Source organism: Sebastes umbrosus, chromosome 22 (genome assembly GCF_015220745.1).
Source record: "Sebastes umbrosus isolate fSebUmb1 chromosome 22, fSebUmb1.pri, whole genome shotgun sequence".
Lineage (NCBI taxonomy): Eukaryota > Metazoa > Chordata > Actinopteri > Perciformes > Sebastidae > Sebastes > Sebastes umbrosus.
In genome coordinates, this window is record NC_051290.1 from 11,842,919 (window position 1) to 11,864,007 (window position 21,089).

The 21,089-nt window shown below is 38.3% G+C and overlaps 1 protein-coding gene across 1 annotated transcript; it reads right to left on the reverse strand.

Moving 5' to 3' along the window:
• Positions 1-3,439: 3,439 nt before the first annotated feature.
• LOC119482214 (copper chaperone for superoxide dismutase-like) lies at positions 3,440-10,723 on the reverse strand. The gene is made up of 8 exons (XM_037759653.1): positions 10,557-10,723; positions 10,374-10,446; positions 7,651-7,788; positions 6,328-6,502; positions 5,954-6,014; positions 5,352-5,429; positions 4,763-4,866; positions 3,440-4,035 (listed from the first exon to the last, which is right to left on the reverse strand). The coding sequence occupies exons 1-8, from the start codon at positions 10,689-10,691 to the stop codon at positions 3,873-3,875; spliced, it is 927 nt and encodes a 308-aa protein (XP_037615581.1). The 5' UTR covers positions 10,692-10,723; the 3' UTR covers positions 3,440-3,872.
• Between the last annotated feature and the right edge of the window lie 10,366 nt (positions 10,724-21,089).

Below are 21,089 nucleotides of genomic sequence, written 5' to 3' on the forward strand. Positions count from 1 at the left end.
GGGTTCTGCTCTAAAGGGAGTGAGTTCAATTAAAGAGCTCATTATGTCACTTTTTTTTTTTTGCTTAACCACAGAGGACAGATCAAGTGCGAGATTTACTGCTAGTGCATGTTTTTGTATGACAAAGATGAAGAAGAAAATTAATCAGCAAAAGAAAGTTGATTTATCAAGCAAAAGCTCCACATTTCCTGGTTCCAGTTTTTCAGATTTATATCATTTTTCTTTTTTATTAATGGTTGGACAAAACATTTAAATATATTAATTTGGGCTATGGTGAATACAAATATTTTCACAATTTTCTGACATTTTATAGACTAAATTATTAATTAAAAAGTAATCTTTTTTTTTTTTTAAACTACTGAATTATTAATAATAATAAAAAAAACATTGGTTTCAGCCCTCACACACAAATGGAAAATGACACAGAGTGAGCATTTCTGAAAACGCAATAACCTTTTCACTGATTAATATCACTGCAAATTAATATAGATTTTGATTAATGGTCGGACATAAGAAAAAAAGCTATTTAAATATATTAATTTGGGCTATGGTAAATCAAAATATTTTCACAATTTTCTGACATTTTATAGACTAAATTATTAATTAAAAAGTAATCTTTTTTTTTTTAAACTACTGAATTATTAATAATAATAAAAAAAACATTGGTTGCAGCCCTCACACACAAATGGAAAATGACACAGAGTGAGCATTTCTGAAAACGCAATAACCTTTTCACTGATTAATATCACTGCAAATTAATATAGATTTTGATTAATGGTCGGACATAAGAAAAAAAGCTATTTAAATATATTAATTTGGGCTATTGTAAATCAAAATATTTTCACAATTTTCTGACATTTTATATGCTCACAAATGATTAATTAAAAATGAACCTATTTTTTTTAAAACTACTACAACTACTGAATTATTAATTAAAAAAAAAAAAACATTGGTTGTAGCCCTACATTGAAGTTGCGTTCACAGCCCTCACACACAAATGAAAAATGACACAGAGTGAGCAATTCTGAAAATGCAATAAGCTTTTCACTGATTAATATCACTTCAAATTAATATATATATTTGGATTAATGGTCGGACATAAAAAAAAAGCTAACTAAAGATATTAATTTGGGCTCTGGTAAATAAAAACATGTTCATTATTTTCTGACATTTTATAGACTAAATTATTAATTAAAAAAACTATTAAACTACTACTACTACTAAATTATTAATAAAAAACAAAACAAAAACAAACATTTATTGCAGCCCTACATTCAAGTTGCGTTCACAGCCCTCAGACACAAATGGAAAAGGACATTGACTGAAAATTTTGGGGAAAATTCAATAACCTTTTCACTGATTTATGTCACTGCAAATTAATATATATTTGGATTAATGCTCGCACATAAAAATAAGTATTTATAGACATTACTTTGGGCTCTGGTAAATAAGGACTTTTTCACAATTTTCTGACATTTTATAGATTAAATTATGAATTAAAAAAAAGAAACCACACATCAATCGATAATATAAACCAACACTGGTAGCAGTCCTACATTCAAGTTGCGTTCACAGCCCTCACACACAAATGGAAAATGACTGACTGAATATCTGGGGGAAAATTCAATAAGCTTTCACTCATTAAGGTCACTGCAAATTAATATAGATTTGTATTAACGGTCTGGCATAAAAAGGGCTATTTATAGACATTACTTTTGGCACTGGTAAATATTTTTTTTTCACTATTTTCTTTTATTGACTAAATTATTAATAATAATAAAAAAAGAATCCACACATCAATCGTATAAATAAACATTGGTTGCAGCCCTACATTAAAGTTGCGTTCAAAGCCCTCACACACAAATGGAAAATGACACTGACTGAACATTTGAAGGAAAATTCAATAAGCTTTTCACTGATTAATATCACTGCAAATTAATATATATGTGGATTAATGGTCATGCATCAAAAGAGCTAGTTATAGACATTAGTTTCAAGTCCAGGAAATAAGGAAGTTTTCCACAATTTACGGACTAAATAGACTATAATCCACACATCAATCGATGATATAAACAAACACTGGTTGCAGCCCTACATTCGAGTTGCGTTCACAGACCTCACACACAAATGGAAAAGGACACCGGCTGAACATTTGGGGGGAAAATTCAATAAGCTTATTCAGGCGTCACCAGGACAAGACAGAAGTTCAATTTGGACAATCAATGCAAAACTTGCTACACTCTCATAATATGGCCAATAGCATGCGTGTGTGCATGCTATTGGCCATATTATGAGAGTGTCCCAATAATGATGTCTTCATCAAGAGGGAAAATGTCAGCAGGTAGAAGAAGTGTTGTACATTATCATATTATACTTCAATCATCATGTACAATTTGTGACAAGAGACGATCAGAAAATTGTCAGTTTCCTGTGTGGCTCTAAAGTTGGCTGCTGCAAACGATGAAGGACTCAAACTTCATGTTGAAAAAAACAGCTGAGCACACAATCCTTAAGGAACCCCTGCCTTGGCCTTTCACTCTGGATAGAATATGACTCTCTCGCTCCTCTAAGCGCTGTACTCAAGTCACTCACACCACCTTATGGATTTAAAATGAACACACTGCAGATAACGGTGGCACAGATTCCCTCGACATGTCCCGAGTTAGCCCAGTGATTCCAAGCGCCCTCGCATTGAGCCCCTTTAATGAATGGATTTTTTTAAGATTACATGTCGTGGTGGATCCATGCTGCACACGTGAATCCCCGATTCTGGATTTGTCCATGTTTAAGCCACTACTACCACCTGGAGTGGCCGAGGCTGCACCTTTCTGTCACTTATCACTTACTTTTAGCTATCTATTTGGACTTTTCTGTTGCCGTTTTGGCTACTTTTTCCTCAATCACAACACTGATTTTACAACTCAGCCTGACACCGCCAGATGGTTTGTTACACAGAACCATTTGAGAAGTCGTCATTAGAAACTGTTTGGAAAAAGGGCAGGCACTTTCAAAGAATACTTGGCATGTGATTGGATCAACCGTCTGTCAATCAAACTCTTGCCGAAGCTAGTCGAGAGAAGAACTTCGGTGCCGCTCTTTGCTCTTCTTTCAATGAAGAAATACTCTCCAGTTCTGATATAACTGATGCCACTGCAGCTACGCCGTTATTGTTTAGAACGAACAGTCGCCTCTCTTGTGTCGTCACAACGCGCGTAGCTGCCAGTAGCTCTTCGTATGACGCCGATTGATCCATGATCTGGCTTGCCGGACACAAACGCATTACTTGAAGCCTGACAAGATGTTTTTTTCGTGTGATATGTGATCCCGCGATTGTTGCGTGATCTCTAGGACATCACGAGAAACCAGCTGCCGTACAAGGTAAGCATGGATGTATAAAGACAATATGTATATTGGTATAATACTGTGTATAGGAGGCTTGCATAATTAACTTAAACACTTTAATGCCAAACTGTAGTTCATTTATCCCAAACAGCCAGTACATCAATTTAGGCAGTGATGGGACAATTGTGTCAGAGGCGAATGGTTATACAAACATATAACAGCGTTAACGGACATCTAGCTAATCAAAGGTGACTTTCACAAAGTCCCAGGCTGGTTTTAATCTGCTTTAGTGCTTCTAAAATCCTCAGAGGACAGTAACTGCAAGAGGATTTGATTTTATCACAGAGAAAAAAAAGAAAATCAAGAAGGCCATTGTTTTTTTGGTCATCTGTCAAGCTGTATGCAAACATATATTTCAGTGCTCTGACCCTCTGTCGACAAACGTCCTCTGCATTTTCTCTCCAATGTGCCCTTTCTGTTCAAACAGCCCGACGCAGGTTACAGACGTGGCTGGTGTTTGTGCCCAAGGTTCAGAGGTGTGCCGCCGGTGTCTCTGTGTTGTTGGCCTTGCTTCGACCTTTCCCAGCTATCGGCCGGTCTCTCTCCTCCCACAGCGTGACCCCGTCACAGGCACAAATCTGTTTGGGGTTTTGGAAAAGACCTGCTGATCGGGCGATGATCCCACAGGCCAGTCTGTGGAGGAGAGGGAAAGAGACAGTGTTTGAAACGATGAAGAAAATCAGCTACAGAAGGCCAGACTCGTTACTTGACAATTACTTTTTAAAGGGCTCATTTAATAATTAATTATTTAGTCTCAACTTTGGAGCTAGTAGTTTGACAACAATTCCAACTCTTTGATTGTTTTGTTAAATTTTAATTATAGTTTCTAGTCATGCACATCTTGACTAGGTGTGTCTTGAAAATAAATGATTTACTCACTCAATTAATATACACTAACAAAAACCTAATGCATTACTGACACAGAATAGAACCCGATAGAATGTGGTCGCAATAATTTAATACAGATTTTTTAATACATTTAAAATACATATAGATTTATAATAATATTTATGTTGATGTTAAAGGATAACTTTGTTTTGTTTTTCAACCTGGACCCTATTTTCCCATGTTTTTGTGTATAAGTGACTAATGGGTACAACACTTTTTGAAATTGGTCTAGTATTGAAGTTTTCACAGTGACAAACTTGCATATCTATATAAACAGGCAGTAGGCAAATTAAGAGAGACATCTTATAATAACATCACTAAAGATTCAAAAATGCCCATCAAGTTGGATCTCCACCTCTCAGGGACCTGGGCTACTGGTGCTAAAGTTGTTCCTATTATTTTGTCCACCCCTTGTAACATTGAATGCATCTATGAACCTTCTACCCAGCTGAAACCAGTGCTGTTGACTCACCTTTCCCCAGAGTTCCCAGTCCGTATGGAGAGAGGGTGATCGCCTTGACCCAGGTCGTCCTCGTCTGCATCCACCACCAGCGATCGGCCAATCACATCCCATACCTGCAGCGTGGGCACCAAGGTATCAGTGAAGAAAGAAGCTGCCATTCGGGGCCTTTCCCATTTCTTAGTTTGTACATCCTCAATTCCTTTCCTCGCCTCCTCTCCTCACGTCTTAGTCCTGCCCATCATAGATGCGAGCAGAGGAGTCAAGGCATTTAACAAAATGAGACATCCTTGCCTTGGAGCGGTCATTTTTAAAGCTACTTTTTTAATGTGTCACGGGTGCCAAAAAGACTTCCGCAAAAGACACACCGGTGTATCCTCGCTTATAGCTCCTCCGGCAAGCCTCGTCGCTCCACGAGATTGATTGATTCCCGGGTAACAATCCAGAGGAGCGAGGAGACGAGGAGGCACAAAATTGACAAACGAGAAGAGCATCTGGTGTTGTTTTGGAAATTAGATGTTTCTATTTGACATCTTTGTAGTTACCTGCCTTTCTACCAGTGCCAAATGTGTGTGTGTGTGTGTGTGTGTGTGTGTGTTACCTTTAGCTGACTGTCCTCTTGTCTAAATGAGGCTCTGCCATCTGGTCCAGCGACTATATTTCCCAGATCACCTACATGCTGCAAGACAACGACACACAGTGAATAAATAACACTGAACCGGAGACGTAAATACACAAGAGTATACAGCATGAAAGCCAGGAAACGCTGCCTTAGACTTTGTAGCTCTGACAGTCTGCCACATACTTTTATTGAAAATGTAGCACCTGAAGCAGAACTGCTCAAAGTGGCTCCCGCGGGATGTATTTGGCATATACGTCTTACATTTTGGCTCATGTTGAAATGTTATCAAATCTCAGGAGGGATTTTGTCAGAATTTATGAGAAGAGGATCCATTATTTACTAACTCCTTTTACATCTAAATGCTCTAGCACCAGTGATCTACAGCACGGAGTCTCCAAAAATTATTAAAAATGCATATAATGGTAAGTTATTTTTAACGGGATTGCATTGCTAGGCAACAGCTTGGGTCCGTGTTTACTTCCTGTCAGCTTATGTCATTCACAAACAACCCAACAGGAAATAAACCGGGACACATTCAGTGAAATGGTCTATAGAGTTTTAAGGAACAGGTATGACTGTACCCTCTCAGAGTCCCCTGGACCGCCGTGTTGTCTTCCAAAGGGGTTATAGTGATCTCCACAACTGTAAAAAAAAAAGAAGAAGTAATTAAATTTAATTAAATATAAGTAAAGTAAATCGTTGCTTTTAGTGGACGTTTATGACGGTGCCAGCTTGCCCCAATAGCACCATATTGCAGCCCGTAAGCAGCTGCCGCCTACAGCGCTCTCCCTCAGTACTGGACCAATTTCAGAAATGGTTGTCACTATTAGTCACTTAGACATAAAAACATGGGAAAATAGGGTCCAAGTTGAAAAATACTGAAGTTACCCTTTAACTAGACCAGCCTTGTTTGTTCCCGTTCATGCTTGTGCCTGATGCAGCTCTGTGGTCCTACCTGAGGCAGTCCAGTGTCAGGTCCCCCAGGGTGTGGACGTGAAGGCCGTGGGGTCCAGGCTCCAGCCCATCGATGGTTCCATCAATCAAGCAACGCTCCTCTGACAGCTGCAGGAAGCGCACCACCCCCTGGATCTTCCCCACACCAGCAAGCATGGCCACAGCTGAACCCAGGTCTGTCATAAAGACACAAGATGTCCTAAATGTTTAATATGTCTGTGATCGTGTTCACACATCTGGACCGACCTGGTTAGATGTTACTGCAGTTCACATATTTGGAATAAGAATGCATTACAAATGCGTCTCATGTGATCAGATTACGTTTCTCAGCTCACATTTGATTTTATCGAAGGGAAACCATGACTTAAAACTCCTTGTGATGTGATACGTTGTCAACCATAACCAACTGTGTTTGAGACGTTAGCCGTGCTAAAGTCGATTTGGCACTCCCCTCAGTGTGGTCACAGATGCATTTGCATTCACACTACACCACATATATATCAGGTCACATATGTACCACCAAGACCACATCAGAGTGATCAGATCACAGTGCACACTGAATATGTGCAATCGCACTTCTATTTAGAGCTTTCTACTTGGTGATGTGTTTATCCAGGGCGTGTTTTATCGATATGTGTGAAGAGAACCAGAGTCTCAACAACTGAAGCAGCATTTAAGTCTAAATTAATGAGCATCTTTGCTCTGCAAGGAGATCAATGAACAGCATTAATAATACGTTTTAGTAGCCAGTATTTCTGTAGACTTTTTCCACCAATTTATCCATCTATTGAAAGCAAAATGACCGAATAGTGCCTTTAAGCTGTTTTTCTACGAGTGAATCCCTGTTTTGTTTATCTCGGGCACATGCACGCACGCCTATGAAGGTGACACAATACACCTTCATTGGTCCGGCCAATGGTTTCACACAATTCGACTGATCTACAGGTGGCAATAATACAACTAGATATGCTGCAAGGCGCCAACAAAAGTAAGGAAGAAGGAGATCGTAATTCATAATGTATAGGAACATCATTCTGAGGAGACAGGCTGGTTTGTTAGACCTCAAGAATGCATACAATTAGTTTTGGTGAGAATGTAAGGATCATAATTTTTTTTTGTTTACGTATTTTTCATACGTAGTCTTATAAAAAAGTCTACAATTAATTTAAATAAGTAAATATCTGATTCAAGAAAAGGTTAACAAGATTACAAATCGGACCAGACTTTTGGTGTATGAACATTTTCAATATTTGATGCTACAGATGCATCTCGGTCGGTACCAGAGTGTATTGAGGTTCGATACTCTGGTCCTGTGGTTTCTCACCTTGCTGTGATCCTCCGATGCCTTTCAGCACGGCCCTGCGTCCAGTGCTCTCTATCAGAGCATGCACCTCCGCGCTGGTCAGAGTCGACTCCACCAGCACCTCCTCCTTACCGACGTCGACGCTGACAGACGTCACTCCTGCAAACACATGAACAGAGATGAAAATTATCATGTGATAGATACACAAACAGACAAATGAATGGTTGAAGCGAGTGACATTATCTGCTTCCATCTTCTCAAGTATGAGGATTTGCTGTTTTTCTGTTTTATACAGCACCACTCTAAATTGAATCGAGTCACTTTTCTATTTTCTTACGCTTATGAGTGCCTGAGGAATGAATATGGTGATTCTTAAACTCAAAGATATTCAGTTTACTGTCATAGAGGAGTAAAGAAACCAGAAAATATTCACATTTAAGAAGCTGCAATAGCTCTTAAATCTCTAAGGTATGTTCAAAGGCCAAAAGTAATAAGGGGGCGCTAAAGAGCCAACATGCCACACCCAAGCCCAATTACACCACCAAATCAAAGTAATTACTAGTGTGAATATGTGTGTAAAGTTCCATGAGTTTTTGTGCATCCTAAAGTCCTCAAACATGTGTTCGGAAATTTTAGATTAACACATGAAATCCAATGGCTGACTTCCTGTTCGCAGAAAAAATCGAAAAAATATTTAGTACGCTCTTGCAGATGTGAGCAATGACCTACTTCAATTTCTTGAAGATCGAAGTAACTTATAGGAAGGAAGAGGCCCCGGAGCTGTTGATGTCTCACACAGAAGGTTTATTGAGATTTGATCAAGGAACAATTGTCAGGACTCCACGTTGAGGTGCTCTCTGCGTGAAGGCCTCACAACTCTGCCCTTCCTCCCTGGTGCTCAGTGTTTTACCCCTTATCATGTTTTGACTTACTCTGTTCCTCTGGCATCTCTGACCCCGGTTGCCCCAGCGACTGGCTCTATATGGTCCCTACTACAGACACAGCTGTACAGATAACGGTGGCTCCCCCGTAGACAGGAATCCCACCCAATAATGTCAACAGAGGGACACTCTTGACAAACACTCTGACCTCCCGACCAAGAAGAGAGGAATTACAGTTTTTCTCAATTGTTTACACACAAATACTGGTACTTGACACACAATGACCACAACATGTAACTCATGCACCAACCCCCTGAACCAATTCTGCTAAACTACAAGCACAATTCCTGCTTTACACTCAAATTGCAGTTCTAAAACACACTTTTTTCAAAACACTACACACAATTCTCTGCATTTGGCACAATTTTCATGAAGAAAATCTCGTTTTCACAAGGAACACACTGTCATTCAAAATTCTAAAGTCAATTGCCCTACTATGCACACTGACTCATCACATGGGCAAACACCTGTCACACAGTGTTACAATTAGCAATCAGTTGATGCTTTTCATGGCTGGATTCGACATGCTAAGCGATATTTCCCCCGCTGCTTGGCCAGGGAAAACATTGCTTGTGATGTGGATGAGGTGCTGTGGCCAGAGCGAAACAGAAGAGAGGATGCAGCATAGTTTTTTTTTTCGTTTTTTTTACTGTAACTGTATACAGTAAATTCTTCTGTTGTTTTGTATGTAGACCACTGTATGTGCAACTTTGTGTTGGTTGGGATGTACACTGTGTACATTGTTTTTGTGGGGAAAATAAAATATATTTGTTACCGTGTATTTGTGTGTTCTGAGTATAAAAACAATATTCTAAAATATTTTACAACACACTTATGTATGTACTGTCTGTAGTAAGTGTAACACTGAACAAAAAAAAGGCCTAAGTCATCATGATGAATGGAGAAGAAGTGTTTTCCATTCATCATAGTGTTTTACATTGAGCACATCAGTGTTCAACTGGTTCTTATAAATGTCTATTCATATGATGGTTTGTGTGTGTCATTTGAAAACAAAATACCATTTTGAGAAGAAATAACATTGTTTTGAATGTAAAGTTTCATTTTGCAGGAGAATTGAGGGGTTTTGCCCATTGTGTGTGTGTTTTTTGATTTGTGTGTAGAATTCTGAGAGTATGAGGCATGCTTTCAGAAAATGTGTGTAAACAATCGAGAAAAACTGTAATAGAAAATTCCATCACACTAAGCGCCTCAAAAATGCGATCCCGCAGCGGAAATAATATTCCCTAGAAAAACAATAGGTTTCAATAGGTTTCCTTGCACAATAGGTACCTGGCACTTTCGTGCTCTGGCCCTAAAAATGAAGCATTGGAATACTGATTTGGAGGTCGATTACTATATTGCACATTGTTGCATGTTCAGCTGATCTGCTGTGCACTGACTTAAAGTCTCTAGGCTACAGTCATTCAATTTGGATTAGTTAATTGGCAGTTTACCAATTGAAAGTTGTCTCTATTTATCTTACAAAAAATCCTGTACATGTTATTGTTTTATGCATTTCAATGTCAAGCACTACTTATAAGAAAATGCTGCTATATAAATGAACTGTGCTTGCCTGGCTGAGTAACATGACATGTTCCACTTTGTACTGGAATGCATGAAGAAAGGTCATGCCATGAACATGGCTGACATTATCTGCTGTGTCATGTTAACTAGAGACACTAGAGAGAGCATTTACACTGCTGCTAATCCACTGATCAGACAAAGAGCTGGTTCAGGATGTAAACATGGATATGTTTCAGGATAGTGTTCATTGTTTTGTGAGTAAAAGCTCCTCTTTCCTACCTGGTTTACCCTCCAGAGCAGCTCTGACTTGAACTGCGCAGCTCTCACATGTCATCTGCACTGCAAACTCCAGCTGTGGAGGAATAAACACACGTGAACACTAATACCGTGTAAAGATGTGATCAACATCTGGAACTGCAGCTAAATGTGAAGCTAAAGCATGACAAAGAGTTACTGTCAGACCTTGGTTGGCCGCGCTGAGTCCATCTTGTTACCGCTAGTTGCAGCCTGGCTGATGAAAGCTGCATTAAATAGATAACTTCCCACTTTTCTAGACACGGAAACAAACCAGCTAGAGCTGCTTACAGGCACCGCCATGTTGGTGAGGTCATAGTGACGCGGCCGTTACCACGTTACCGTTGCCACGTTACCGCCGCCATGTGTCGAGGACCCGCAACTGCAACGGGCACATTCTGGTCTTGTGGAGATGATGAAATAAAATGAATTGAAATGAAATGAAATTAAAAATTAAAAATTAAAAATTAAAAAATAAATAAATAAATAAATAAATAAAATAAAATGAAATGAAATGAAATTTAATAAAATACAATAAAATACAATAAAAAAATAAAATAAAATAAAATAAAATAAAATAAAAGTAAATAGAAAATAAAGAAAATAAAGAAAGAAATAAAGAAACAATTAAGAAAAAGACTAATGCATATTTCTTGTGATTCATTAGTTGAAATAAAAAAAAAAATTAAATTAAATAAAACAAAAATAAATAAAGAAAATAAAGAAAGAAATAAAGAAACAATTAAGAAAAAGACTAATGCATTTTTTTTGTTCTGATTCATTTGTTGAAAATAATAAGAAATAAAATAAAATAAAATAAAAAATAAAATAAAATAAAGAAACAATTAAGAAAAAGACTAATGCATTTTTCTTCTGATTCATTGGTTGAAATAAAAAAAAAAAAATTAAATTAAAAAAAAAATAAAAAAAATAAAAAATAAAGAAAATAAAGAAAGAAATAAAGAAACAATTAAGAAAAAGACTAATGCATTTTTTTTGTTCTGATTCATTTGTTGAAAAAAATAAAGAAATAAAATAAAATAAAATAAAAAATAAAATAAAATAAAATAAAATAAAGAAACAATTAAGAAAAAGACTAATGCATTTTTCTTCTGATTCATTAGTTGAAATAAAAAATAAATTAAATTAAATAAAAAATAAAAAAATAAAAAATAAAGAAAATAAAGAAATAAATAAAGAAACAATTAAGAAAAAGACTAATGCATTTTTTCTTCTGATTCATTAGTTGAAAAAAAATAAAATAAAAAAATAAAGAAACAATTTAGAAAAAGATTAATGCATTTTTTGTTCTGATTCATTGGTTGAAAATAAATAAATAAATAAATAAAAAATAATCAAATCAAATCAAATAAAATAAAACAAAGAAACAATTAAGAAAAAGACTAATGCATTTTTTCTTCTGATTCATTAGTTGAAATAAAAAATAAAATAAAATAAAATGAAATAAAATAAAAAATAAATAAATAAAATAAATAAAGGAATAAAGAAGCAATTAAGAAAAAGACGAATGCATTTTTCTTCTGATTCATTAGTTGAAATAAAAAATAAAATAAAAAAATAAAAAAAAAATCTTGATTGTTTGAAAGGTTTTAATGAAAATAAAAGGTAAGAGAATTTTATCAGCTTTTCTTCTTCTGTATTCAGAATTCAACGCTTTTATTTTTTAAATCAATATAGCAATCAAGACTTTTCAAACCAATCTACACACACACACACACAATACAACAATAGCATCACTTGGACAACATATAGCAGTCATGTTTATTGTAATGGATTGTGGGTAGGTGATAAGAATAACTCTTATATCATGGTATATGTAATTTTATATCATGATATCATTAGATATTGTCATATAGTTCAATTTGAGTTACTAAAATGATCAGATAGGAATGTATTCTGCAGTCAATTCAGTCAATAAAATACCTGAAAATCATGAACTTGATGCAAAAATCAAACGTTGCCACAAAGCGGTCCTCTGATGGTTGACACATTTCTATCATCTTATGGTATGTATATCATATAGGATCCACGAGGGCTGCCTTAGTCGACTGAACAGTTGTTAGTAAGATTTCTTTAGTTGATTAGTCGTTTTTTTATGCTTTTTTTTTCACGCTGAATGACTTATTTCTAAGAAACTTATGAGCACATCTCTTTTTAAGTGGTGCTTTTGAGTGATTCTTAGTGGAGAAACTCATCTGTTGATTAAATCAACTAATATGTTAGTCCATAAAAATCTTTAAGTGTTAGTTGACTAAGAATTTCTTTGGTCGAGGACAGCCCAGGCACCCACGTTTCAAATCTCTGAAAGCTGATTTTCATACCACACTGACATGAATGGCTGCCTTCAGGTTGGTAAAACACACTCAGGTACTAAAAAGAAGGCTTATAAATGGGCTAAATCAGGCAAAGTACTAATATAATGAAATTGCAAGAATTGTATGTGCACATGGGAACAGTATGTGATGTTTTCTTATCAGGGTCAGAGGAGGGGGTTATCAGAAGATTGCAGAGTATGGATAAACCACTGGGAAGGTTGTAAGCAGTAACAGTGATTGCTTCCTGCGGTATGTGGTGGCCTCCAATTCAATTTCATAATGTATATAGATTATTGTTACAAAGTCGATCTTTGCAGATTAAAGCTCTGCGTTCGGTATGGGATAGATCGCCACTAAGCTGATGACTGCTTCTCAGAGGACACCAGTGTGTGTATCACACCAGTGTGTGTATCATATCATCTTCTTTGATAGCGGAGATAAGCCACAGGAGGTAGCAGATGACCGTGATGTGTGGCGTAAAAAAAAAAAATCTGGGTCGCAAGTCTAAAATCAAACCTCCACCAACTAAAATTGGGATGATGAGTTTTTAGAGTGACACACATTCGCCGCCGTGCACGTGCGCTCATCTACAGCGGGTGCTGATCCAGAAACACGTCCGTCATTCGCGTCAAAACAACACCATGTTTTACACAGAAGGAAAGCCAGAGTGGCAGCTCAGTGAGAACACAGCTCCTTCTGTGTGGCGGCTCATTGGCTTTGACCTTTGACCCTGCGCTCAGTAATATGACCGCAGGCTTTAAGAGAGCTGAGCCAGTGTGCACCAGGCTCAAAACACTGCCTTGTGTGTGTGTGTGCCGAGCAGTCTTTTTCTCTCTACAGCAGCAGCAGTTCATTTATTCGCTACATGGGAAACTGTCTAAAACCTTTCGCCCTCATGTTGATCCTCGACACTGAGCTCTCCGTTCAAAGGAGTTGGAGGGAGAGCTGCGGTGACACCTGAGCCCAGGGGAGGGGAATTTCACTAACACACACATATATACGTACAGAAACACACCAAACACACACACACACACACACACACACACACACACAAGAGAACTGGAAAGCAGAGCGAAACCTAATCACTACACGAACATTGTCCTCAACAGATTCAGAGAGAGGACAGAATAGGAGGAAAAGAGGAGAAAGTAGGGATGGAGAGGAAGATGAAGTATGAGGAAGCAGAAGAAAGAAGTGGACAAAGAGAAGTGTATGTGTGGGTTCGGAGGGCGGTGTGCAGCAGTGATGACAGGAAGTGTTGACAGCCCTGTTTGGAACAGTAGAGGTTTTATCTGTACTAAATGAGGCACTATCCTCCCCGACCTAAAGCCCATCAGCACATGGACCTGGAGTCTGTTATATTTGTCTTATTGAAAACTTCAAGAAGGTGAAGCGGCTCTTGTTTCAGCGACTAATGCAAGGAGGCAAAGCAAGCAAAACTTTATTTTTAGAGCGGGGACGATACAGTGTCCTTCACACAGAAACCAAAAAGGACTGAAATGCACACGTTGTGTACGAAACAATAAGACAAACCGTAGAGTGTGAATAATTCACATCAAAACTAATAAATAACACAGACAATAAGTTTGTCTTTACAGCCTCTTTTCCCATGCGTGACAATGGGACACACCCAAACTCTGACGCTCACGTCGATTAGATCGCTCACCCAGTAACATTGTTGTTTTTCGCTCTTAACTTTGTCACCAGTAGCTGCAGTTGTGACTTCATGAATGTAACGGGGTACCAAATGACATACTGATATGCTTTTAGTCATGATTATAGGTGATGACGGTACAATATCTGAAATTACAGGCACCAGAAGCTAATAAAAAAAGTGCAGTGCATTTCTTTTACCTGTAGTCTCTACACCACAAATGCCTACACCTCAGTGTGGGTGTAGGAATGACACTCACAAGTTTTCAGTTTATTTGGCTGATTAGATCTCTGCTCACTGTAATGTATTTACATCTGTCAGCCTTCACTGCACCTGTTTGGGCATTCTTATCATTCTTGTAGGTAGATGGAGATTTGTGATCTCATGAATTCCACCTTCAACCTGACCAGAGGTCTAATCAGCCAGAATAACTGAAAACAACTGTGTGGGTGTTCAGAGGTCAAACAGGTTCAGCTTATACAGAGTTTGAACAAAGTGTTCAGATGTACAACAAAAAACAACAAATGAGTAAAGATCTTCCAGTCCCTTCGAGTTGGTACTAAATGTGATTACTACATTATGAAAATGCCCAGTGATTGGCAGTTTGGTTATAGCGAGTTCACTCTACTCGACTTCAGCCCTGATTTTCCGCTTCCAGACTAGCGACTAGAAGGGAGCCTGTAAATTGCGAAATTTGATCTGAGATCTGCAAAAACTCTCGTGAGACTCGCTGCCAGACGACCTAACCTAATCTCAACCATTCGAGGCATACGACATGACACAGGAGGCTGTTGTAACTTGACTCTACATATTCCAATCTGCCCCAAACTTCACAAGCTGGATAAGAATCCCGGCCTGAAGACATATACGTTCCATTATTGAGTTATCGTGATTGCGCCACCTACTGGCAACAAGAAATGGTTGTATACTGCCACCTACCCTCATAGAAGTGCCTTTTAAAGATGCCCCACTGGTTCTCAACAGGTCATTTACAGCGCCACGCGCTCTACGCAGAAAATACCCTCTAACTGTTGCGTGCAGTGTCCGACTTTCATGGAAATGCACGGCAGCGGGTACCCCGACGTACGCAAAGGGGCGAGGGCCTGTTCAACGCTGCTTGCAGCTTTAATTATTATTATATTACTCTGTTAATGTTGACAGAGTCTGCAAACTATGCAGGATGGAACCTGCCAAAATAAATAAATGAATAAATAAATAAGTAAATAAATAAGTAAATAAATAAATAAATAAATAAATAAATAAATAAACAAATAAATAAATAAATAAATAAATAAATATGCCATTCAATAAAGCAAAAATAATATTAAAAATACATGTAGGCATTAATTAATTGATAAATTGATAACAACCAGCTGTACTAAAGGACCATGAAAATTAAAAGGCAGTTTCACCAACATTTGATTTAACCCTTGGTGTAACCACAGATACAGTATTATATTGGATAAGCAGGTCAGATAAATAGGCCATATGTAATCAATCATAAAACTAAAACAAGTTTGGTATTTCCTCAACTGATCCCAACATGGCTGCCGAGTCACAAACTTTCTCATTTTACAGCTAAACAGTACACTACAAGATGTGTAGACATTACAGTAACAGAATACTGATTAATATTTGATCAATGCTGCCTAGTTTAATCCTTTGATCGGGGATCGCTAGTGATTGACAGCTGCTCAGAAACGGCAGACTCCAGATCAGCTCTGATTGGTTGTTTTCCTTCGGTCTGTGAAATCTTGCAGATGCCAATAGGAGCACCGGAGGACACCGGAGGACACCGGAGGACACCGAGGCACATGATTTTTTTCAGATTACCTGTCTCATGCACTACGGTCAGGATATAGTGACCGTTTTATAAAAATAACTTTTTCTGCCTACTCCAGCTTTAACTTGTGTCAACCCACACAAGAGCATTTGATCCATCAAGAATGTTAAAACATGAAAAAGTTTCAAGTATACCCCAAAAAGTCCAAGTAGTATATGAAATAAAATTCAATTGAATAAACATTTCTTCGCATAAAATTCAGTGATAGAAATATAGAATAAATACATAGAGAGCATTGATGTTCAGTGTGCCTCACAACCCCACAAGTGCAAATTGTTTATAGCTTCACTGATCCCAAAGGGAATCAAACCATTTACCTTGGCTGCGCTTTAACCGGCTACACCGTCCACAACCTCATGACGCTGAATTATTCAGCTCCAGATGGGAGAGGAGGGGGCCTGTTAGTGGTGTGAGGGACCCCGCAGAGGTCAGAGTAATGTCGCAGCCCAGCCTGAGTGCTCTCCATGTCTGCTGATTGCACCATGACAGCTCGAATGGAGGGTGAAGCCAAGCGTGTCCGGGGGACGGCGTCTAGCAGCGGAGCCCCCCGCCTTCTTCTGCAGGCGTACGGGGGAGCAAGGGCCATGTTTGTAAAAATGCATGGTCTGTGACTTTGTCCTTGTTTCACTTCTTTTTAAACTTTAGGCAAAATACAGAAGACAGGTCTGAAACATACTTTCACTGGGATAAAAAAAGATGGACTTTTGTTATATTGTAGAGAAATGGAACAAGGTAATATGTCACTCCCAGAGTGCAAGTATATAAAAATGATCATAAAATGCTTGTAAAAGTAATGAAACTCCTTTGGCAGATAGCTCATATACACTTCAGGATAAGACACATGACTGAAAGTAACCATAACAAATGCAGTTTATCGTGTTTCTAGATCGTGTGCAGTCGCTTCTAGACTATCCCTCATGTCATTTTTGCCTGATTCCTGTGTAGATGAAGTCAATAAAATTAATTATAGGAAGTTGGTTTCCAAGCGCAGGGAGTGACTTATTAAGAGCTTTCTTTAAAAGCACAGTAAACACATTACATCGACAAGAAAACTAAATCATATACTTAATTTTTAGAAACATCTCTTCCTGCATTTTCCATTTACATCACTCACAGGCCATGAAAAAAAGCATCAGAGGAAACAAAAGAATCCATCCAATCAATCAGAAAACTGCCCCTAAACAAATATTGTCCATTCAGCACAGCGGTGTCATGCATTATTGCTGACCCACAAACGAGCTGAAAAACAATGAATTATAATGCCACTGGGGTGTTTAACAAGCTGTGGACAAACTCTCCAGCTCATCACAGAGAGGATCAATAGGAAGGAGAGACAGCGTTGCCTAATCAAAGTCTCCCGTTCTTCCCTGGAATAATGACCCATATGGAGGACGCAATATGCCGCAGTGTGGGTATACCATACACAATACCTCATTTAATCATTACACCCCTGGAGTCCAGATCATTACTCAAACAATGTCACGATCCAGCAAGGATCTGCTAAACAACTAGCAAAAATATAACATCAAAAAGTAGATTTAATAGGAGGTAAAAGCCAGAAAGCACAACAAGGTCACCAGCAATACATTGTCTTTTAAGTATGCTACCAGTGACTCATTATAAATCTCTACTGGAACTTTGTAAAAAAAAGCTATGATAATAAAACCACCATAATAAAATGTTTTAAAACTTGCTATTGAGTAACTCACTAATAAATGTAGATGAGTTTCTAATAATATTGTAGCAGAAATGGATGTAGCTGCATAGACATAGTTTGGGCCCTAATGTCATAAAACTGGGAGTGAGCATCAAAAAAAATAACGAGTGCCTCACAAAAAATGAGCCTTTTAAAAAGTATTTTTTTGCCTTTTATTTGATAGTGTGCAGTAGAGGGCTGACTGTAAATGAGGAGGAAAGAGATCGGGAATGACACGCAACAAAGACTCTTCATCCCGGCTTGGATCAAGGAAGCGTCTTAAACCCCTAAGCCACCAGGATACCCCTGCAGGAGACCATTAAAGGGGCACTCGAGTAAATTAGCATACCATTACCATAAAGTTGGAGGACTCACAAGAAACATATTTTTATAAAAGTACATTCAAAACTCAGCAGGAGAGTCAGAGATATCTTGACTTCTTTTTCCTAGAATAGAGTGCTTCAGGGATGGCGTATGTTTGTAGGCCAACCAGGAAGTTAGCATCGCCCTGGGTTCCCTCAACAAAAAGCCAATGGGATTTTTCCATTGGGTTTTGGATTATTGCAGAAAATAAGCTCTGTGGCAAAAACACGTTTATGACGTTTTGTTCAGCAAGATAATCTCCACAAATGAACACCACTGAATGCAATCGCCATAAGTAATACGCTAACGTTAGGCTATAAACGAACTACACCATAGTCACATGAGCGTGAGTATACACAACGAGGCTGTAACGGCGGACGAGTCTGCGTGATGACGAGTGTGATATTTATTGATGCATTTCATTTCGTAGAATAAAACGTTAAAATCTCTTCAGCTTGTGTTAACCACAGACCTTATTTCAGGCATCTAACTAAAAACCCATTGACTTCCAGATGAGGGAACCGGATGTGCTAAAATGCGAACTCATTTCTGAGTTTTAGGACTCATTCCTGTAGCACTCTATTGGTTGAGCTCCAAGAAAACACTGGATCCTACATTTCCCATAATGCAACTAAAAGCATCTTTAAAGGATCATTTAGGCCCCGATATGACAGAATGCATTTTAGCAGCCTTGGGCGGCTTTTTGTAATTGTTTACAGTGAGATGGAAATGTTTTGTGCGCTGCTTTTGCGATGCTGAGTGCCTCACGTTTTTCCGCTCTGTGTGCCTCACATTTTTACAGGGGTAACAATATTATTATTTTTCTCTATTAGAAGTATTAAAAAGGTCTCAAAAGTCATTAAATTTGTACTTAACAAGAAAGCAGATATCACACATACCTTTAGGTATTAAAACCTGGTAGATTGCTGTACAGGTTTCAGGAGTGAATCGCTGAATTGTTGATACTCTCACTCGGAACTGGTAGGAAAGCTTTCCCCTGAAGATATTAACAAGCACATAACTCAGTTATTTATACAAGCAGCTGAAAATAAATAGACATGAGCTACAAAACTACGTGTTATAGAGGTTATATATATTGTATGGCACTACATTTATGTGATAACTTAAAGATTCAGATTCAGATTCAGATTAATAATACAACATATAATCAATATATAATGTATCATGTATTATTATAGGTTAATATAAAACTTTAATGATCCCTTGGTGAAATTCACAAGCTACCCAGCAGTAAATATAACAAAAAAAAAGCTCCTCCTTTACCAGCTGCAACATTAAAGTGATGAACACATTAATGCATCAGTCACAATATAACATTGACATAATATATTATTATTCTCAATATAACATTTTAATATAACAACGCTTTTCCTGAACAAAATTTTGATTGTGAATTAATCATTTTAAAAATGTTGGCGGGTCCAAAATGAATGTTTTGTTCAGATAAATGGCTGAGATTAACAGTAATTGCCTGGAAACGACTTGTTGTGAAGTAAATGCAATGGAACGGGGGAGGGAGAACGCGACATCTAGCGGCTGAATGTTATCAATGTTATCAGTTATCTTTAGAGGACAACAATCCAGAAACACTTAGTGCAGGGGGACAGTTTTGCGTGTATAACCGAGGTAAATGCTTGCATACATAACAATCAGTGTCCTCAGTAATAACGATAGCATTCTCTGTTAGGAAAGGGTGAGAATAATGCATGAGGGGGGTAGGGGGGGTCATTCCTGGTTTTACCTCGGGCCCACTAATCACTGAATGAGCCCCTGGGCTGCTGCAAATTTACATATCAGTCAGCTATCAAGTTCCAGTTCAGATTCAAATTAACTATATTTGCATGACAGATGCTTTCATATTAACACATTTATAATGAACATGGAACACAAGCAGTATAAAAGCGGCATTATAGGAACAACCAATGCGTTCTCATCCCAACTCGTCATATACTGACGCTTTGTCAGACACCCTCGCCGTCACTTTTTGTTAGGTTTAGGAAAAAACAACATGGTTGGGCTTAAAATTACTACGTTTGTACAGTGAAAATGACACTGAACGTTGTGAGCACGGGACATGAACGAACAGCTGATTGTAACGTGGATGAAAGCCTTGTGTTTGTTGGATCCATCCACCGCCCCTCTAACCCGCCAGTGTGTGTCTTTTTGCTCTTTGACGTGGATGGGTTTACATTGTAGGTAATGGAAAGCCCGGTGCGTCTCATACTGACGCTAAAGGGTGCCTTATGGTACACAGCCGCCGTACTTTCCACGCTTCCCATTCATTGTCTATGTAAACGGCCGTGCAATGCATTCTGGTAGCGCGGCGGTGCGTTTAGAGAGACGAGGCGCCACGTTGGCCGCTCCTCATTTGCATAAAGTTGAGGTCTAGGCTACTTTATGCAAATCAGGGGGCATCCGGCGCGACTCGCCGCCTCTTGAAACTCCCTAAACTTTTAAACTAACCGTTGTTGATCTAAAATGAAGACAGATTCAGCAACTTACATTGCTTATTTCTCACATAAAATGTTTTCCAGAAACACATTTTGGAGAACTATTTTTGTAATCTAAGAGAAGAAAGTTTCCAAACAAGCCGCCATGTTGGTTCCGGTTTGAAAGCTGCAGAGCGGCAGCCCACTGAGGGAAAGGGTTTGTCCAATTTGGTGCCTATAGTGCCTATAGGGCCAAGTGCCTGGTGGCAGCCCATCAAGCAATCCAATGCTGGGAAGCGAGGCAATTCCTCCAATAAAAAACACCCCCTGTGGACATGTAATGGTACGTGTCCACAGGG